This window comes from Phasianus colchicus, chromosome 5 (assembly GCF_987193195.1).
Source record: "Phasianus colchicus chromosome 5, bPhaCol1.hap1.1, whole genome shotgun sequence".
NCBI lineage: Eukaryota > Metazoa > Chordata > Aves > Galliformes > Phasianidae > Phasianus > Phasianus colchicus.
The window spans coordinates 31486726-31508419 of record NC_143440.1 but is presented as its reverse complement, the minus strand read 5'-3'; the positions used below and the strand labels follow the sequence as shown (position 1 = coordinate 31508419).

The 21694-nt window shown below is 39.2% G+C and overlaps 1 protein-coding gene across 2 annotated transcripts in view; it reads right to left on the bottom strand.

Moving 5' to 3' along the window:
- The window catches only part of FMN1 (formin 1), a 180072-nt gene that overhangs the window by 109972 nt on the left and 48406 nt on the right, over window positions 1-21694 (bottom strand). Inside the window, exons 5-6 of one of the 2 annotated variants that reach the window (XM_090141247.1) lie at window positions 15496-15671; window positions 3238-3355 (exon numbers count right to left, since the gene is read on the bottom strand). In XM_090141247.1, the coding sequence (XP_089997373.1) occupies window positions 3238-3355; window positions 15496-15671 (294 nt within the window). Of the gene's footprint in view, window positions 1-3237; window positions 3356-5398; window positions 7338-15495; window positions 15672-21694 lie in introns of those variants that run through there. The other variant, XM_031593723.2, reaches the window with a different exon arrangement.

Below are 21694 nucleotides of genomic sequence, written 5' to 3'. Positions count from 1 at the left end.
TTGTCTCCTCCACCTGACTAGGTGATCTCACCTTACTTAATAGTTGACATATTCACACTTTTATTAGTTTTAATGCATAAGCAATGGAAGAAATAACTCAAAAAATTATGGAGGAAAAGAAAAAGAAGCTTTTAATGAAAACTGAAGAACAGAATTTTAGGACCAGAGAAATACACACAGAAATGTCTTTGAGAACATACGAAAGATTTCCATGGAAAAAATAAATAACTAACTATAAATTAAAATACTACAGTTTCAGTCTTCTAGGATATAAATATTATGATGTACTACAGGCTTGCTGAATTTTTAGACTGACACATTTCAAAGAAATTCCAGTTTCTCTGGAGACCCACAGAAAAAGTTTGTTTTAACTACGAAGGTACAGTACAATGCAGTGAATTGCACTATGGAAACAGATGAATTAATGGTTAAGAAAACATAAGATGTGCCAAAATCTTGTAGTATCATCCTTTTAATTCAAAATTTGCAACTCAAGATTTGGAGATATTTACTGGTAATTTTTAGATGTCCGGGCTAACGATACTATGACTACACAAAATGTTATCAAAGGCATGAAAAATAGCTGGTGAGGAGTTTTACTTGTACACTAACTTCTTCCAGTCCTAATGTTCCTAACAGGCCTAGTCAGTCCCATGCACGTGTTCCTTGTTACATCCATTTTCTGTTCATTTGGTTTCCCACACACCAAGCCAGACTCCAAACCTCAGTAAGGAATCTGCTTCTCCTCCAAGCTGCTGTGAGTCACTGGGATGTCTGCTGCATAGGCTAAACTAAGCCTGAATTTCTTGCTTTTACTAGGCAGCAAGAATAATGAGGAAAAGCACGGCAAGGAGGTGAGAAAAGATCAAAAAGCTAGTAATTCTCACTCAATATCTCTGCCTTCCTGTCATATTTCATGGTGATGGAAGAAAAACAAAAACTGAGAAGAGAATTGTGAGAAAGATCACAGTGTTCCAGCTTGCAAATTTTCAAGCACTTTTACTTTAAATACTTCTCATGACAAATGAAAAAAGCTATGCTACGTCATCAAATAAGTATGTATTCTTTTACCTTGTTAGAAATACTGGGACATATGTCTACAGATTTCTCCTTGGACATGACTGCAGTAGAAAATAAAGCTGTGTTAAATGAATTTACCTAATAATTCTACATATTGTTATCGTTTGTAATGTAGGTTCCAATATGAATCTATATAAAATGTTTTATATTTTTTCCTATTCTTTTGGTAGCTTCAACTAAATTGTTGACTGAATGTTAAAATAAGTAAGTAATTTTAGCTTGCTCTATGCTACTAATAATCATCTGCTCAGGAAAACCACTGGAGGCAGACTGAAATCAGAAAGATCCCTGCCATAGATAATTTCTGAACTTGATTTGAAAATCAAGAACTTTCCATTTCATCAGACCTGCCAGAACAAGGCACTGTGGTCAGAAATGGGTTTTCAGGTTATAGAATGAATCCAGTCTAAGCATAGTGATTATCAATAACCTGCTTCACAACAGACTGTTAAGAATTCTATCTTGTGGACGGACAACAAGTTTCCTCAGGTACTGGTAGCTGAGAGGCAACTTTACATGGGAAGGGGTGTAAGGGGAAATGTCAGTACATAAACGTTCTCTGTAGACAACAATCTGTTGGAGAGACTGAGATTAGAAATAATCCTGAACTGATACTTTCATTAAATGAACAAACAAACAACTAGAGATATGAGAGAACTTGAATATAAACTGTTGTTTTCATTATATCTGCATTACTCTCATGAACAGTACCATCCTTCACCTGCAGGAGACCAAATATAAACACTCCTGTCCATAACATTTCCCCTGGTTCTCAATAAAGCAGACTGGTGTAGCTACCCCACACGTCAGAGTCCCTGCTGCCATGATTGCTTTCTGAATATCCATGAATGTTATCAGAGTTGAACTACAAACCTGCTAACACCTTTAAGTCTGCTGCACTTTCAAAAAACAGTCTTTGCCTGTTTCCATTAAAAGCACTACTTCTGTCTCATCCTCTGAATCACCAGTGATTTGTTTTCATACAGATCCCTCCATCTGCCAGACACTGCGGTGACTAATGAACTGAAGAATCTGGTCTGTATAAAAACTTGACTTAGCAAATTAATCGTCACCATGTTGATGACACTGCCACCCAAAATAACACAGAAACAAAAGAGTAACAATTTACATGGGCTCTGAGCCAGTCTGCCCTTTCTATTCAAATTTCAGGAAAGCATGACCTAAATTCTCTACAAGTAGTAGAATTTGGAGCTTTTGTTAATTCAGTTTCTTTTCTTTCTTTCAGCATGTGTTTTTGCTAAGATAATTATAGTCATTAGCAGAAAAAAAATATTTGTGGAAAACTAAATACAGCAAGCACATAGCCTGTTGTAAGAACGTAAGCTTAACAGAAAGAGACTGCAGTACAGCTGAATGCACGTATCAGTACAGAAAACTTGCCCTGGCTATCTAATGACAAACACACACCCCAGACTGACCAGAAGCAATGTAAATCCAATTCTGCCTAGATTAGAACATCACAGTTCCTTTCAATAACTTCCACAATCATGCACTCAATGATTAAAAACACATAGAAAAAAAAAAAAAAAAAACCCAAACCAAAACAAAAAACCAAACAACAACAAAACAAAACAATTTAAAGTAGAAAAGGCTGAGGAAAGAAAGAAAAAAAGTAATATACTGAACAATATGAAGGAGTAGATCTACTCCTATATATTCATTCTCCTAGTACAAAGGCAAATGGATATCCACTGGAACTGAAAAGAACCATACATACACTATCACCATGAACACTTTCTCACAGCAAGACAGTATGAAAGCTTGGTTTTAAATTCTGCTTAATCCTTCTGAGGCAGTGTTTGAGGCAAGTCATCGCCCTTGCCAATGAACACAGATGACAGGTCTCCTTTCCTTCAGTATTCTGTCGCTTGTCTGAACAGAATCCCACCACAAATGGATAACCCAATGTACCAAAAAGCACTTATTTCCCTGTGAAACTTAAATAGGCAAGAATTTAGATTTCAACACATCTATCCATTTTGCATTTTAAAAGTCAGGTGCTTAACAAGTAACAGTAAACAGTAAGGTGTGTTTTTTCCAGATAAGAAAATACTGCGATTATCACTGTCTCTATCTTAAACAACATTTAAAGTGCCAGAAACTCATTTCTGCAAATGCTTCACCTCTTTGTTTTACCTGCTTCTGTGTACTTTAATCCTACTTTTACTTCTTCATGATTTGCTTTCGGTGGTGGCCAGACAGTCTGGAGTCTCCCTGGAGTCTTGTCATCTTGCTCTGAGGGACTCAGATCAGGCTGTTGAAATTATGAAAGAAAAAAATTAAGGTTGGCAGTATCAGTTGTTCCAAACCAGATATCTAGCTCTACATATATACTCAAAAATGGTCATCTGCCTCATTCAAATAGTTTTCAAGCCAGTACAGAAAAATATAGAAAAATAATTTTGAGGAGGAGGATCTCCTAATGTATGTGACATACAATGATTCTGTTGAAACTGTTTACAGCAGCATGGAAAGCTATCTATGCTTTGATGAACCAAAGATGTGAGAAACACTTGTTTTTCTTCCTATATACGTGTGTGTGTGTGTGTGTGTATACAGTAAGATATATATATTTTTTTCAGAGCAAAAAGCCAGGCCCCATCCTCACTCCTCTTACAAATGAACGTTGGTGGAATTCACCTGCGACATTGTTTAACAATATGATTTCTGGAAGCTGAGCTGGTTTGAGAAATTCCTGCCCCACCCACAACAGCTTGCTCAGTCCACATACCACATAATGCTGCCACATCAAATTGCTGCTGTAGCTGGTAAAGGCACTGTGCTGTCAATTGGAATAGTGAAATTTTCCATTTAAGTCAGAAACATCAACAATAAGCAAGCAAAACAAGCACCTTTTAGTGGTTGTTTTTTTTTTTTTAAGCTAGCATTTCTGTAATCTGATCTACAACACATGAGTCATTGTGTAGACACAACTGCAGCAACAGTAGAACACTGTATGAAAGTGGCCCCATAAAATGCCTATTTAGACAAAGAAAAAGGCAAGGCAAGACCCTTCTACCTCGGCTTTGCCCAGGGAAAAAGTACGCTTGCACGAGGCCAGCTGAGAGCTGACATTTGAGCCACTCATGCTGACGGCTGTGCCTCCTCCCTCCCGACCTGGCTTGCCGCGAGCCACACAGACGCTTACGCCAGCACAGCCAGAGAATGGTGTAAGGAGGAACCAGCAGCCCAGGGGTGGGAAGGGCACGCATGCACTGTAATTGCCATACATGCCGTGGCCCATGAGTGCCTCTTTTCTCCTCCCCATAGGTAATTTACTTAAAACTGGTATTATCAGTCTGCCCAGGTGTCAGTCATTTTTATGAATGTTTTAATTACGCATAAGAATAAAAATTTTAAGAGAGTACAACCAGCACAGCAAATTAACTTATCAGGCTTAGGGTCCAACCCTGCAAATTTAATCATTTGGGCAAATTCCCCTGTTAGCCAACAGCACGCTTCTGGACTGATTACATCTGCACAGGAGTAGTTGAAAGAGGTTTAGGTTTGGAAAAGTGATGGCTGCTCATTCTAGTCTCAGTTGCACTCAAACTCATTTATCATTGTGTACATATGCACAATTTTTTTTCATTTCTTAAACATAAGTAAATATCCAGGCACATACAAACAATCACCTTGCAAATGTTTGTATTAAACCATAACTTAAGTGGTCTGATTGGACACCCTCAGTTACACTCTGATAAGATTAAATGCTTATCAATATATGGAAAGCCAGGTACGTATGTAAATAAGAAATAAATACTGTTAAGTTCTACATCTTGGACAAATTAAACTGAATTAACCTGTAAGTTATTGTATCAGTTCTTATCCTAGAATTATTCCTAAAGGTGAAATGAAATATTAGTTGTAAAAATTAAAAAACAAAAACCAATCAAACTGAAAAAAAGAAAACAGAGCGAGATTGAGAGACTGGTAAGTAGTATTACATTAAATATTTGTGATACAAACCTGATTTTAAACCCTACTTAGCATATAGAAAACTGTTTTGTAACGACCTTTTAAAATGAAAAACTTGTGTTTACTTTCTGATTTTTATTTACAAACCATGATTATTAGTTATGAGTTCTGCTAGAACTGCAGGTGATCAACAATTTTGAAAAATTTGCCCCAAGATTTCTTCAGTTTGGAATCCAAAAACTGAGACTACCTAAAGTAGAAGACTTTGCCTTTCAGAAGACTTTTCTGACACTCTGACCTTAAGTCCCCACCATTAATTTTAAAAATATTTTATATCCATCTACTTCCAGATTTAGGAAGAAAAAATAAGCCAACCTACAGATTTGTCTGATGGTCCATCACCAGGTTTAGATTTTGACCTTTCAAATACAGCTTTCAAGGACTCTTTCTCGTTTCTCATTTTGCGCTTGATGGCTTCCAGCTCTGAAGGATCTGCAGTTGTCTCTTTTTTGGGAGGTCGTGTGAATAAAGCTTTAAAGACTTCCAGTGCAGATTCGGCAGGGCTTGATTTTATTTCCTCAGAGGGAAACAGTGGCTCTGTTTTGCCAGAGGCTTTGTTCTCTGGGCCTTCATCGCTGTCCTCAGTCTCCCCAAACTCTGCACCAGAATCTTGGGTTCTCTCGTCATTCTTGGAGACGTCTATGTTCAACAGTTGAGAGAGCTGCTCCAGAAAAGTAGGGCTTGCTTTAGGTTCAGATGATTTTTTTTTTGAGGTCAAACCTGATGTAATGTTGGATTTCTTAACAGGCTGTCGTAATTTAAGCAGAGCTAAATCATTCTCCCTTGGTTTAATTTCTGTAATAGTTTCCCCATCCTCTGTGTTTAGTCCCTTTTTCCTCACACGTAGGCCACTAAAGAAAGCAGGCAGCTGGAAACTTTTTTCAGCCAGTGCTGCTTTATGGAGAGATGCATTATCAACTGAAGGTCTTTGATCCTCACCTGGAATTTCTGGAGGGCATTCCCCTGTAGCAAGCAAGGAACTGAACTGCTCATCCATTAACATTCTGTCTTTGCCACCGGAGTCACACTCCAGAACGCTGTCCAGCTCTCTGGGAAGCCACTGAGAAATTGGTGGGTATAACTCAGTGTCATCTCTACCCACAGTGTCATTGCTGTGTCTGTGCCCTTCTGAGTCTGACTCTTCCTTACTTTGATTGTTACCGTCCAAAGCCACAGCAGACAATGCAGCATTGTTTAGCCCACATTTGCTTGTGCTTGTTTCATCAGCATCTGGGTCCTTACTCTCACCATCTGATTCCGTGTCACTTGTTGTGTGAACCAAAGTACCTTGTACGAGAATAGCATCGTTGTCAGATTCAGACAAAGAAGTCTGTACAGACCTTAAATGGGGAAGAAGTATTTCATTCTGTCCTGCCGGCTCCGGCTCCAGTTCAGCACGGCTGCCAGACATCGGGTCAGCCTGGTCACTGGTGCAGCCCGCGTCGTGCTGGTTTTCTGAGTCGTCAACACCGTCATTATCATTCCTCTCATACCGACTGTTAGCCTGAGTGTTGACATTGGTGTGCAAAGGTTGAAACGCTTTAAGCACTGCTGCTTCTTCTTTGGGAGTTACCGATTCCAACTTGGCTGTAAGTCCAAAAAGTGCTCCGACCGCAAAAGTGGTGAAGACGTCCGGCTCACTCTCCGCGGGACCCGCCCGCTCGGGAAGCTGCCGGCTGCACTCCGCGTTTCCTCCTTCCATGCTGGGTGCGGGGCGCGGCTCCAACTCCGCGCGGGCGCCGGGGACCGGCGCTCACCGCACGCAGCGCTGCGCGGCGGCGGGCCGGGCCCGGGGAGGAAAGGCAACGGCCGGGCCGCGCTCCCGCTGCTTCCTGCTCCTCGCGCCGCCGCCCATCGGCTGCCCGAGCTCCGGTGGGGAAAAGCGAAGGACGCGGCAAGCTCTCCGGCACTCGGTCCCTCGCACAAAGGGCTTTTTGTCACAGCGGGTGTGCCGGCGCGCCGATCCCGGCTGGAAGCGCAACTAGTGGCGCTGCTCCCTCTCCCGCAATCCTACTGGCTGCCCGACTTCCTACTCGCAGAGCGGCTATATAAACGCGGTTCCCAGCCGGGGCAGCGCGCAGTGGCGGTGCGCTACTTCCTCGTAGCAGGACGCGGGCTGGGAACCTGCGGCGGGGAGCTCCGCGAGCGCTCCTCTGCACGGGCCTTCCGCGTGGATAAGGCTCTTCCGAGGTAAAGTCATCATCCCGGAAAGACTGCCAAGTGAAAACCCGAGGTGCGAATTCTGAAGTTTCCACTGCAAATGCTGTGCGGTGCTCTCGGGTCTCGGCTGGCCCGAGCGAGCACCTCGAAACCGAGCAAGGAAGGAAAAGGAGAGACTCCCTCCCGCTGTGCGGCAGGTCTCATTTGAAATGCAGACTTCAGCCTGCAGGGCCACGAACAACACCCAGCAGGACTGGTTTCGTGTTACCAGAGCCGTCCAGGAGCCGCGGGCAGGTGGCACCGAGCGCAGGCACCGCTCCCAGCGCCGCGAGCTGCGTGCGGGCAGCCAGCCAGCGCGGGGACAGGTCAGCGGCTCCGGCAGCAACAGCCCAACGCTGCCACACTGCGCTCGGTGACGTCCATCGGCGTAGTGCCACTCCAGTCCCGTGTCAGATTGTTTTTAGTTAATCCATGTAGCTGAACTTCAAGAGAAAATGTCTGCGGAATATATGCATTTTTTTGCTTAACGCAAGAAAGTACAAAATATTCTTAGGCACATTTGAAAGTCACAAAGTCATTTACATTTGGGTCAGGTTCTAGTCAAAAGTCTTCACTTTTGTTCCTTTCCTTATTTTTGGAGTTGCAAAGACTAGAAATTCTTGCAGCTTTGCAATTTCCTAATGCCCTTGTGTTAAAGAAGTTACTTCACTCCTATTTTCACAGCAGCATCTCAGAAATTCAAAGATGATCACTTTTTTTGCAGCCAAGTTTGAAGGGCGTCCTGCATTGGGCTGTTTATCTGTGATGATGGACTACACACAGCAGCGTGCTGGAAGCAGGTTTTCTCAGAAAGTTGGCTGTACCTGGCACTTTTGTGCCATATTACAGATAAATATTCACTGAAAAACCAAACATCACAGACACCGAGCAACAATTAAGTATACCAACAGGTTTAGTATGAAAGACATGTTTGCCTTTCGCATATACTATAAAAAGTAAAGTCATCATAATGTCAACAGCAAAAGGTCTGTACTGCAGGAAACAAGTTTCCCTAAACTGAGATTGTAACACAAAGGGCTTAGGTAAAGCCTACAGACACTTTTTCGATTATATGATTGCATACATACCTGTAAACAAAAGTTACTGGAATCACTCCCACCTTCATTTGTTATTTAATCATAGGGCAATATATTCACTTTACTATTGGCCATTTCCTGCAGTAAGCTCTGGATTTGCTTCCTCAGTACTCTTTATCATCAAGTGCCAAGGATGGGAACCACCGTGTAAGAGTCACGGCTTGCTAGTCTTAATACAGATAACCATCTTAAAAGGATGTTCTACAGAATGAAAGAGCCTTTATCACTCTCTGTGCCAAAGTTACTCATAGAATCCAAGGTTAGTAAGACAAATGGTAGGAAGCTACCTTCACACTAGCGTGAGTTTCTCCATGGTCACACTTTGCTTGTTTCTGTATCTATTTATTTGGGATAAGGTTAACTTACGATGGATAAACTGTAAATTGCATTTTTTCAAAAATAGTTTGGTTGGTCACTAACCATAAATACAGCTACATCAGAAACTTCATGGTAATATTTAAACTAAGCATACTTTAGATTATGCTAAAACATTCCCTTTACTATCTAACTATTCTAAATTTAAAAATACGTATGAACAGCTCAATTTAAAAGGGGTCTGAAAAGCAGGAAAACCATACTTTATATTTAAACAATTTCCCAACAAAATTTATGAGACAATGATCAATTCAGTAGTGAAAAGAATGGTTCTTTGAGAGTCAGGCCAAAATATGCTCTCCACTGATATGCTAGGAAACCCAGAGGTGAACACAGAATAATTAAATGTCCAGAAGTTGAAATATGCCTTATATCAACAAGGGCAATAACCCAAACATGAAGAAAATGAGACTATTTTATATGTACTCTTTTTTATATGTTCTCTTGATAGCAAACTTCAGGAATTGAAAAGAAAACTTCAAGATTTCTAACATTAGGAAGGAGGAAAGGACTCATCTCTACATCTACTGCTAGAGAAATTATCAAAACTGGGCACCAAGCAGTACCTCCAAGTTCAGAACATGACTCATAAACCCCCAGTCTCAAATAAAGAAAAATTCTGTAATGTCTTGTTTCTCCCAAGCTGACAATTACCCCACTGGACAGCCCCAGCACGGACTGGATAACCGATGAGGAACACACGGGTATCAGTAGAACATCCCTGGGTAAACCGTACATATCTCTACGTGTCCTTAATATTTTTACACAAGAAGACATGATGATTTGCATGTGGAAATAGGACTGAGCCAAGAAACATTCACCGGGCAGAAGTGTTTTAACACGGGGTAGATCTCCTTAGGAAAGTCTCTCTGAACAGATTTTAATGGTGCATCTGAAGGATGAAACAATTTCCAATCTCTGGAAAAAGAAATAATTTATGGTAATGATGCAAGCTTCTTTGTTTAAGAAAGCCAACAGCACTCTGCTGTCTCTGAAAAGCCCCTAGAGCCTGTCACAGCAACACTCAGGGCAGTTAATGCATTAATTACACAAAAGGACAATCATTCCTTTCAGTTTAAAAAACATTTAATAACCCACACCCTTTCTGACCTACATTTCATCACAGACAGAAGTCACACCTACAGCAAGCCCCAGTGCTATTCTTGAAGTGCCTGAGAGCTTTAACATTTCTTTGAAGAAAACAGACAGTAAGACAGAAATACAACTAATCATTTCTATCATTATTACACAGCAGGGCTCAATGCTTCCTGACAGCATATCTATCTAGATTGACTTTTCAGATCACAGCAAAATAAAGAAAAACAAACAAGGCATAGAGACATAGAAATGGCTGAACTGTATGGAAAACAAAACTTACCATGACTTTTTAACATGAAGGGACTGGAAACAAAATGAGTTTCTCTTTTTTTTTTTTTTTTAAAGCATCATAGAAATTAAATAGGCACTGATTGTGTCAGGCTAAAGAGCCACATGGAGGTGGCCAGTTGTGGCAGTAGCTCCAAGAGTTAGAGCTGGTCTGAACTCAGCTGACCCAGTCCTGCTCCATCCACCATCCCCAGCCAAACATTTACTCTGCTGAATGATAGAGATCTCCAACTCTTCCTTCTGCCTCTGAAACAGTTTATCTCATATTATACTTAGTAGTTTAACTCTTCAAATACTCTAACATAGAAAGGGCATCTACTTGTTTTCAGGTTTGTTTTTGTTTGTTTTTTTTTTGACATACAGTAAACTAATATGTGAGCAATCTTCCTGTAGTATTGGAAATCTAAGTATTGCCATTATAATTGCTTTAAGTACTCATAAATTATTGCACTCAAAAATCTGCATGACCATCTGAAACATGGCTTGTCTTTCACATTGCAGTCACCATTGCTGAAACGCACCACCCACCACCACACTGTGCTCACAGCCACTCTTTGGCCTCCATAAACATTCAGCAAGTGAATTCAATGCCACACCTCTGCTTCATACACACTTCAATACCAGGCACCATGTTGTCCGACTGCCCCTCTGCTGCCATCTGTCACACAGCAACAAAATAGAATATTGATGGGAATGCTCAACCACTGCACCACCAACATCCACCTCTGATGTGGTGGGCCAACATAATAAAACTTGAGAAATTACTTTCAGAGCATGTGTTGTATAAGTAATTCTTACCAAAACTCAACATTATATGATACTAACAGTATGAGCAGACATCAGACATTTTGGGAAGGGGGTGTGGATACATGGAATGTGGTTTTTAGTATTATCATCAGAACTGTGTTTCACACTGAGATATTGACTATTTTAGGTAATCAAAAAGATCATAACAGTTACATAGTTATAAAACAAAAGGGCACTATAAGAAAGAATTTACTATTTTGAAATAGTCTGTATAATAGCAGTAAATATACAGAACAGCGAAGCAGAAAATCCCACCATGTGAGAAATCAATGAAAGCTCTGAGGCAGGGCTCATAGCAAAGAATGCATTGGTTGATCTTGAGGTTGAAATGAACAGACACACAAAGCAACAAAGATAGGGAGCAGGATAACTGTAAACTGAGAAGGATCTTTGTGCACAGTGGCACAAAGACTGGCATTTTGTGTAAGAAAGAACAGAGTCAAATTTTCAGTCTCATTCCTGCTTTCCTTTTCTAGGTTGCCCTATTCTTCTCCTCTTTTCATTTTCAACAGGCCTTTTAAACTCCATCTACAGCATGACATAATAGTTTAAAGCTTAAAATAAAAACTTAATAAAGTAAAATCCACAGTCGCATCAAAAGATTTACCAGAAATTCTTGAGCAACTGCTATTTATTAATACTTATTTGAGCCCCAGTTGTATGCTTCATTGAAGTGCCTTTTCATCTGAGATGAAATTCTGTATGAAGCAGTGGGTGGAGTTCCATTTCTATGTTGCTTACTTATCTTCTGTACTCTAGACAGCAAATGAGAATCCAGCATGCTGAAAATAAGATCTTAAAAACTAAAGCAGCCTTCTGATACAGACTGCACATTTTAAATCCCTGTTAGAGCAGAATTCATTCACAATCTTATTCCTCATCTACTTTATCTTCCTCCTTCCAACTAATAAAAACAGAAGCATCTTCTCAATAACACAAGGAAACTGTCTGGGGAAGTAGGGAAGTCCCCATCCCTGATGGGTTTTAAGAGAGCACGTACATGACACTAGGGGATGTTGTTTAGTGATGGAACATGATAAGTCAAGTTGATGCTTGGACTTGGCTATTTTTATGAATCTATGTATGCATATATAAATGTACAATGTATTTCTATGTAAGGCTGCTCTTGTAAGGCAGAACAAAGCAAAGCAGCTTTGTTTTTAATATTGTCACTTTAAGTAACAACTATATTTTAAAACACCAATACCTAAATTTTCATTTATCATGTTAATTTTTTTCTTCAAATAGCAAAGAAGGCTCATAGATCACATGAATTAGTGTGATCGTGAGGAAATGAATTAGTCCAATTCAGTCAGTATTCCTTGGAAACGTTTTTTGTTTTGGAGTTACACTTTGGATACATTCTCTGACCACAGTTGTTATGCTGTTCAGTCTGAGGAGCACAGAAAAGACAACATCTGGGAACAGATTGCTGTCACCAGAACAATTCATGAAGCTTATTTCATAGAATTGTTTGCATTGGAAGGAACCCTTAAACCCTCCAACATCCCTGCAGTGAACAAGGACAGCTACAGTCAGATCAGGTTGCTCAGAGCCCCATCCAGCCCTACCTTGAGTGTCTCCAAGGATGGGCAGCCACCACCTCTCTAGGCAAAATGTTCCAGTGCTTCACTATCCTTAACATAAAACACTTCTTCCTCATATCCAGTCTAAATCTCTCCTCTTCTATTTTGAGACCATTTCGCCTTGTCCTATCACAACAGACCCTGCCAAACAGTCTGTTCCCTTCTTTTTTGTAGCCCCCCTTTACATTCTAAAAGGCTGCTCTCTGGTCTCCCCAGAACCTCCTCTTCTCCAAGCTAAAAGCCCCAGTTCATGTCAACAGCACCACACAGCTAGATGTCACCCACAAACTTGCTGAGAGTGCACTTGATCCAACCATCAATGTCGCTGATGAAGATATTAAAGAGTATCAGTTTAAGTACAGATTCCTGAGGGATGACGCTCATCACTTCACTCTCTGAGAACAATCTTGCAACCATTTCCTCATCCATCAAACACAGTCCACTTATCAAATCCATATATTTGCAATTTAGAGAGAAGGATGTTACAGGGAAACATGCCAAAGGCCTTTCTGAATTCCAGACAGATGACATCAGTGGCTCATCCTTTTTTTCAGTGCTGCAGTTACACCACTATGTTGGTCAGGAAGGACTTGCTCTTGGTGAAGCCAAGCTGATTGCCTTGTATCACTTCCCTCTCCTCCATGTGCTTTAGCATGATCTTCCCTGGTACAGAGATAAGGCTGACAAATCAGTAGTTTCTTTAGTTGTTCTCTCTCTACTCTTCTTAAAAATGGGTGTGTTGTTGCCTTTTTACAGTCACCACAGACTTCACATCACTGTAGTGACTTTTCAAATATCATTGAGAGCAGCTTGCTGATTTTTCTCAAGGTTGCTTGTACCAGTGCTGCAAGTCCAAATAGATTCTGATGGCAGCACCAGTGGCACCCTTTTCATCATCATTCTTCTGGCTGTTTTGTTTCTAATATTTATTACATAACTGGACCTGGACTTGTAGCAGGAGAATAGGTGCAGATACCCTAGAGCTCTGCAAGTAATTCAGCCCTGAGTTCTGTCTTGACAGACTTTCAAGGAGTTACAGGGAGTGAGCTTCAGGATAAAATTTTTTGTGGATCACTTATTGCCTATTATCTTTTTAAGACATATGGAGACTCCTGTTCTGAGTGTGAATAAATATTTTCCCCTGTTCAAGTAGTGAAATAATTCCATCTTCTATGACACATTTAATGAGATTTCTAGACAGAAAATGTTAATTGAATAAAGGAAAATGGAAGCAAATTCTTTATTAATCTTAGATGTCTTACTTTACTCAAATTATTGCACTTAAATGGCTTTTGATTAAGGACTTCATCCATATGGGAGGACTTGATAAATACAGATGAAATGTCATCATTGGTTAGATTCTTCATGTTGAAGTGTGCATTTGTACTAGCAATAACAATTTGTATCAGTTCTTTTCAGTCCAGTTACGTACTTTCATCTCCATGTTTTATTGCAAGGATAAACCTGTACTTTCATGGTACAACAACACTGTTAAATTATTTTAGGAAAAGAAGGCTAGGATACCAAATCAATTTTATGGCAATTGCAAGAGAACAGGAGCAATCATCACAAGAAGTATTTTAAATGCGATTCTGTGTCAGTTCTGGTATTTATACCAATAGATGTCACTATTGCACAAATTATTGTCACTGTTTCTTTGCACAAACCAAAAAGGTACTGCCTTCGAAGTGTTGTCTTTCAGTCTTTTTATCCTTTATCATAGAATGGCTTAGATTGAAGAGGACCTTAAAGATCATTGAGTTCCACCACCCCTGCCATCGGCAGGATCGCCACACACAAGATCATAGAATCATGGAATCATAGAATGGCCTGAGTGGAAAAGGACCACAACGATCATCTAGTTTCAACCCCCTTGCTACATGCAAGGTCACCAACCACCAGACCAGGCTTCCCAGAGCCACATCCAGCCTGGTCTTGAATGCCTCCAGGGATGGGGTATCCACAACCTCCTTGGGCAACCTGTTCCAGTGTGTCACCACCCTCAGCATGAAAAGCTTCCTCCACAGGTCCCTCTGTCCTGCTACTCACAGAACCAGGCCAAATCAGCCCGTAAACTATTGACAGTTCTGTCACCATCACAACATGTAAAAAGTCAGCTTCCTTCCTGCCTTTAAGCTCCCCTCAAGTACTGGAAGGCAGCCATGAGGTTTCCTTGGAGCCTTCTCTTCTCCATGCTAAACAAGCCCAACTCCCTCAACCTTTCTTCTTTGGAAAGATGCTTCAGCCCTTTGATCATCTTTGTGGTCCTCCTCTGTACCCTTTCCAGCAGCTCCACAGCCTTCCTGTACTGGGGTTCCCAGGGCTGGACACAGTAGTCCAGATGGGGCCTTTTTTATGTAACCCAGGATACTGTTGGCCTTACAGGCTATAAGAGCATGCTTGATCTGGTTCTTTCCTCTTCCACTACATTCTGTTCCCATTCAGGGTGGCATGCGAAGCTTCAGTGTCTCATTTCCCAGTAAGTTTATAAACTTTTCCTGACAAATTCATGGCACTGATTCCAGTGCCAGTTCAGCTTCTCCAAAACTGAGAAATCTTAAAACTAACAGCACAGCTCCAAGCACTCCTGAGCTGTACACATGCATGCACACGTGCACTCACATTCACTGCTTGCTGACTCAAATAATCCTGGTCATCTGCAATCTCCTCCAATTCACTTCCAGGAAAATAACCAATTTAAACAAAATGCCCATCATGATTTCAGTAATCACATGTCACGTATCTTAATCTATGTAATATATATATATATATTTATATATTGCTTTCAGACTTGCCACATATAGACACATGGAATCAGAAATCACCTGGAAAGCTGCCGTATCACATTCAAAACTTTTCTATTCATCTCATATTTTGGAGCACAGCTTTAGACGTATCAGAAACAAAAGCATGCCAGAAACATATATAAAAATGCTTGTTGAAATCCAATATAGAGTGCTACTCACATTCAATTCCAAACTCAAATGCAATGCATTCCTGTTGATCTTCTCCTTCTCACTTGAATGAGCAAACGGACTTGACAGTCCCAGTCTGCTATCCAAGACCCAGGTATCTTCATCTCTGTTTGCCACATCCAAATTTGTCAGCCGTTCAGTGAAGTCATCTTTTAAAGCAGTCTCTACTGGAATGACAAAATGAAATAAAATGAAGTAATTGTATGCATCTGCAGGTAATATCTACATGTAGGATGTTCTTAATATTTTTGAAACTTTGGTGAACACTATCAGCATATACACACATTCAGTTTTCCTATTTGTTCAGAACAAAATAAAATAGCATAAATAGGGTTCAAATTTTGTCATTTGAGAAAAAAATTGTTCTTAAATTTCATGGAAAAAAATTCTAGCAAAACTGTGGGCTGCTTGCCTTCCCCCTTTCATACTAGAAGGTAGCTTTCATCTCCACTGCAAAGGCCTTCTTTAATGTTCTTTTTCCCAGAATATGTTTCAGAGGTGGCTATGAGGTGCAAAACTAAGCTAAAGCAGGTCAATTGGCTGTTTAGACAAAATTTCTGATATCAGCTAAGCACACCTTCAGCGGTTATTGTACTGATCTACATTAGCCAGTTACAGGAAACACATGAGATGAATCAGCTGGAAATGATATTTTATAGAATCATAGAATGGTTTGGGTTGGAAGGTACCATTAAGATCATGTACTTCCAACCCCCTGCTATAGGCAGGACCGTCCCCCTTCAGACCAGGTTGCTCAAAGCCCCATCCAGCCTGACTTTGAACATCTCCAGGGAGGGGGGCATTCACAACCTCTTCGAGCAATCTGTTCCAGTGTCTCACTACCCTCACAGTAAATAATTACTTCCTATTATCTAGTCTAAATCTACCCTCTTCCAGTTTAAAGCCATTTTCCCTCGTCCTGTCAATACATGCCCTTATAAAGAGCCCCTTCCCAGCTTTCCTATAGGCCATTTAAGGTACTCTTGATCTTGCTCCATTAACTTTAAGCAAAATATCAACCTATAATGGTCTGGTTACAAACAAGCAAATGTGAATTCAGAGAGAGAGAGTTAAGAGCAAAAATTGACAGCCAACAGTCCACACCCCTGCATCAGACACTCCAGTTACAGATCAGTCTCCCTCCAATTCACAGCATCTATTCTTTATCGATTCCCCAAAGTAGTTTTTTCTGAATGATAGCCCCTTGTTTGTTGAGAAAACCAATGAATTCCAGAGATGCAGTATGTTCTCTGAACATGTGTGATACAATGTCATAAACAAAAGGACTATCATCCTTTTATATATGCAGACACATCAGCCCTGCAACATTCTACTGGAAAGTTCAGATCTTGTACAATTGTACCTACAATTTTGTGATTTATTTTTAATTTTTGGTATTTCCCCTGATTTTAAAAGATTATGGTAAGAAGAAGCATAAAGATCATAATCTCTAAGCCTGTTTGATTAAATTTATGTTGATTTTCAAAGCTTCTGAAAGCTTATGGATCAAAATAATTCAGATCTCACACTGCATCAATAAGCATAGCAAATTAAAATACTTGGTAAAATGGGCAACAATCCTTGAAGCTTTAACATTCTCCTTGAAAATTAAAGTCCTCATGGAACAGAACATGTTAATGAATTAAACTATCTTAAAATGCTGTGTATTTGCTCTTGAATTTCACCTCTTGCCAGAAGAGCCCAGATGCAGTCTACAAGGTGTAGAGTTTCTGGGCTCAAATCCAAAGTCTGTCTCATTTTATTATAAAATCCTACCAATCATGAGATACTGAGGAAACTAACCATTCTCAGGATTAAGAAATAATATTTTCATAAATTGTATGTAAAAACTGCTCCTTTGTGTGATCTACTCAGAAACAAATCTAATAATTCTGATTATGTGGACATGGATAGCAATAACAGTTTATAATAATGCTTTAAGAAACCTCACTAATGCATGAACTGAATGTGTACCCCCATTTATTTTCTAGTAGAACTTCCAAATCTCATTCCACTTATAAAGGGCAACATGGAGGCATTTCACAGACCATTCATTCCTAGCTAGGGAAGCACCTGTACATTACAGAAGGATTGCCAAGCTCAAGCTGCTGTTTACTCTCAACCTTCCAGATTTGAGAAGTTCTGGAACCAATAAGAGGAGGACACTGCAGAAGGTCCCAACTGTGCTGCAGTGGCCTATGAAGGCCACAGAGACAGCAATGATAGTAGTCACTTACTGCTGCCCTAGAGGCAAGTGCTACAACAGGAGCTGCTGTGCACTGAAAAAAAAAAAAACTCTCCCATTAGCTGACCAGGTCAGTACTCTGTAAAAAGCAGAGAAGCTCAGAATCAACCCCCTGAGACCCCGCCCAGTGACAGCTGCTTTCCTTTGCTGCAGTTGACGCTGCTGTTTGGTTGCTGCAGTGATCTCCCAGACCAACAAATATGCAGTCAAAAAATAGAGGGTAATACCATATGCTTGTACTTCAGCAGCTATAATTTTTCAACCTGTTTTCTTTTTTTTTTTTTTTTAATTTTTTTATTATTATTATTTTTGTCTCCAAAAAACCCAAGCACTTTCCAAGAGTCCAGTTGCTAATCAAACTGTCTCCTAGGTTTTACAGTTAACACCAATGAGGTTGTGCCTCCTGTTAACACTCCGTGTAGAAAGAATAGTGCACAAACATTCCCTTGGCTTCGCTGCCAAGGGAATGGCAGGCACTGTCTGTTCACAGCTGGGACAGTGGTTATTTCTGCATTACTATGCATGACTAAAACATTTTCATTGCATAACCTCCATGGTTTAAAAAATTCTCATTGATATGCAATAAATATTATTAATTTCATCATTCATTTCATTTACCTAAGAGGAATTTCACTTACCTCCATTCTAGCAATGCTTACCTAAAACATAAGCTCTTTTAACTATTAATAAATAAAAAGCACATTTAATTTAAAGCTGAGTAAATTAAATGCAGGAAAGCTGAGTACTTAACGCTTCCCTGGAAATATTTACTACCTAGAATTTTCAAGAACAAATAACATTATTTTAAAAAAATCTTTTCATATCTACAGATAAGACATATGATGCACTGAAACCCCAGGGGTACAGATAAAGATGTATCCTCGAACTGTGATAATAAATAATTCCAAGTTTGGTGCTGAACCCCTTAATTATATGGCAATTATAAATTCTTTCCACAAACAATGTGTTCTCATTATGCTAAGTCTCTTAATATAGTCTTCTAAATGAGCAAAAAAGTATATTAGATAAGATATATTTCTACTAAATTACCATAGCAGTATCCACAGCTCCCCAGTTTCTTCCAGACATACTGTGTTCTCTCTGTGTGGCATCTTTTAGAAAGCCTGTTTTAACTTTCTCAGCTGTTTTGAAACAGAAACTTCTTGCAGAAAAAAAAAAACAAAAAACCACCAGCTTTTCAAACATCTTTTTTTCTCAGTGAAAGGAAATAAAATGAATCATAATACCCATTCCTTGTGGGAACGTATCTTGCTTAACCACTAAACTCTTAAATGTGAGACTAATGTTCACACTGTCTTTTCAGCTTTAGCCTATTCTATATATAAATCTTTTAATTGCACTCCACTGCTTCCAGACTACATTGTTTTAACACACAAGACAAAAATACAATGGTTAATCTTTTTATATTGTATCTATTTTATTAATTTTTATAAACATTCTTATAAGTTTTTGAAGTTTGAACAAAGAAAATCTTACATTGATTACTTTTTAATGTTCGCTTCTCAGAAGAAAAACAGAAATAAAATAAAACCAGTCTCAGAATGCCAGGTTTTTGGACTTTTAGGGTTTAGGAGTCCTACGTTTTAGAACCACAACAAAATAACAAAGTAGATTTATTCAAACTGAAACAGTCTAAGTGCCACATTGTTACTTAAAGGCAGGGTTTTCACAGCAGTATTGAACATTCTCAGCATATATTTAGAGCACTTATGGTATGACTGACTGAAGACAACTATATTCCATCAGGTAAACATCTTTGCAAGATCTCACAGCAGCAAGTTGTAGCATGTTATCTTTGGCGCACTTCTTCGACTAAATAGTTAATGCTTGACCACAGTATGGTTTTTTCTTCCATATTTTAAAATCTAAAAATCTAAAATCTAAAAAATCTAAAATATGCAGATCCCATACAAAATGTATATATTTGCTATGTGCATCTTTGTTTTTGTGATCCAACCATTCAGTAAAGTGATTGACTACGGTCCCTATAGTGCTCAGAGACATAGAAGTTCCTGAAGTATCAATATCTGGAATAATCACCAATGTTGTTTGGTTGTGTCTTATTTCTCCAGTTATCCATAAACGCAATTCAGTATTGCTGATAACAGAGAAAAATGGAAGCAACCTAACCAATTATTAACAGAGAAATTACCAGGAAAATTAAGGCCTACTTCTCTGGTTAGCAAATAAAAATCAACGTGTTGTTCTGAAGTGCTGACTCAGTGTAAGATCTCTTCCTATAAGAGAGACAATCATACACAACCTCGATGTGAAACTCCAGCATTAAACAAACAACCCCAGCAGTGAACACAAAGCTCTCCAAACACCACTGACATTATAAGCAAAGAAATAAAGATATTTAAATTAAACAAACAAACAAAAAAAAAAAAAAAACAAGAACAAAGCAAGTAGGGAACATAAGAAAGAAAACAATTGGCACTTCAGAGCAAAGTCTGAGTCTCTCACTGTTCCCAGAGTAGATTCTGGTGACTGCAGCCAAGAGACCACAGTCAATGTTCAGCCAAGATTCTGAGCTGCAATGCCAGAAACTTTTAGCTAAAAGCTCATTTTCAATGCAAGAGAATTTCAGTGCTTATGGTAACTTCTAGATTGGGATAGTATCCAAAACAATCTAGTTAAATGTTGAATCAGAATATTAATTATACTACATAACCTAAACTACCAATTTGCAGACATTACTTTACATACTGCACATAGTATATTAAGTATATATTCCGATCTGTGGCCTTAGCCAGAAAGCTAAAATAACATGGATGAGGAGAGCAACATTCAATTTTTTTTTGTTGTTGTTGTTTTTTGTTGTTGTTTCAGCAAGATTAAACCATGCATGCAGTAGTCTTTGAATACAACTCTACCTATGGAAGGGTAAGAAGAATAAGGCAGTATATAAAAAGTACAGCCAAAAAGCTGCACATGTTGAAATTTGTTGAAAACTAACAAATTTTAGAAACCAAGCTAGGAATGGAAGCTACAAGAGTCCTCGATGACAACATCAGCAGATTAAGCAAATATAATAAGCAATTTAATATTGTAAAGTTTGGAAATTAATTTTATGTTTTTTAGAATATTTTTTTCCTGTACACATTGGCTTTTACTTTGCTCTTTTATTGCCTACAAGAAAAACAAATCACTGCAGACAGTAGCATTAGATAAGTGAAAACCACGAGAAATGTAGTGAGATTGATTTTAAACAATTTATATCTTTTAAGTTATCTTCGGAAGTCTTGAAACCTGCAAAAATAAGAAAGGTAGAGGTCTAACCTTGATATATATTTGCAGAAGACATTTGAGTCACTTCTACATTGCACAAATGATGCTGTATAAAGATTTTAGAGAAATTATTACAATTGGAATGGCTGTATAGATAGAAATGTGTAAAAGCACCTGAAGCAAGTATTAAAATAACAGCCTGCAGAGACACCCAGGGACACCACTGAGAGAAATAAAATTAACACTGTGTGTGGTATTTATATCAAAACCATGATACAGATTATTAATCAGTGGAAAACTACACTCTGATTAAAAAATAGGAGGATGATGGGTTACACCACATAGCATGTGCTTTCTCCAGGAATAATATGTATGTCACGTGCCACCTCTTTTCCTGTTATCCAACAGGAAAACACACTGACACTCAAATTCTAGAAACAAAGACAACAGGCAACAATCTTGCATAAGATGACTGACAAAATACATAAGATTTTGTGGCAAAAGAATTATATCGTCTTAATTGCTGATTCTTAGGGGTAGAACACCTCAATCTGTATTCCCCTTAGCATGCTGATGAGACTGCTTTAACATCCATGTCTTGAGTGAGAGTGGAAACATGCTGTGAGTGAGAATAGATTCAGAGATCTGAGAGATCATTTGCTTCTTTAAGGTCTCACAAAAAGTTTCATTACA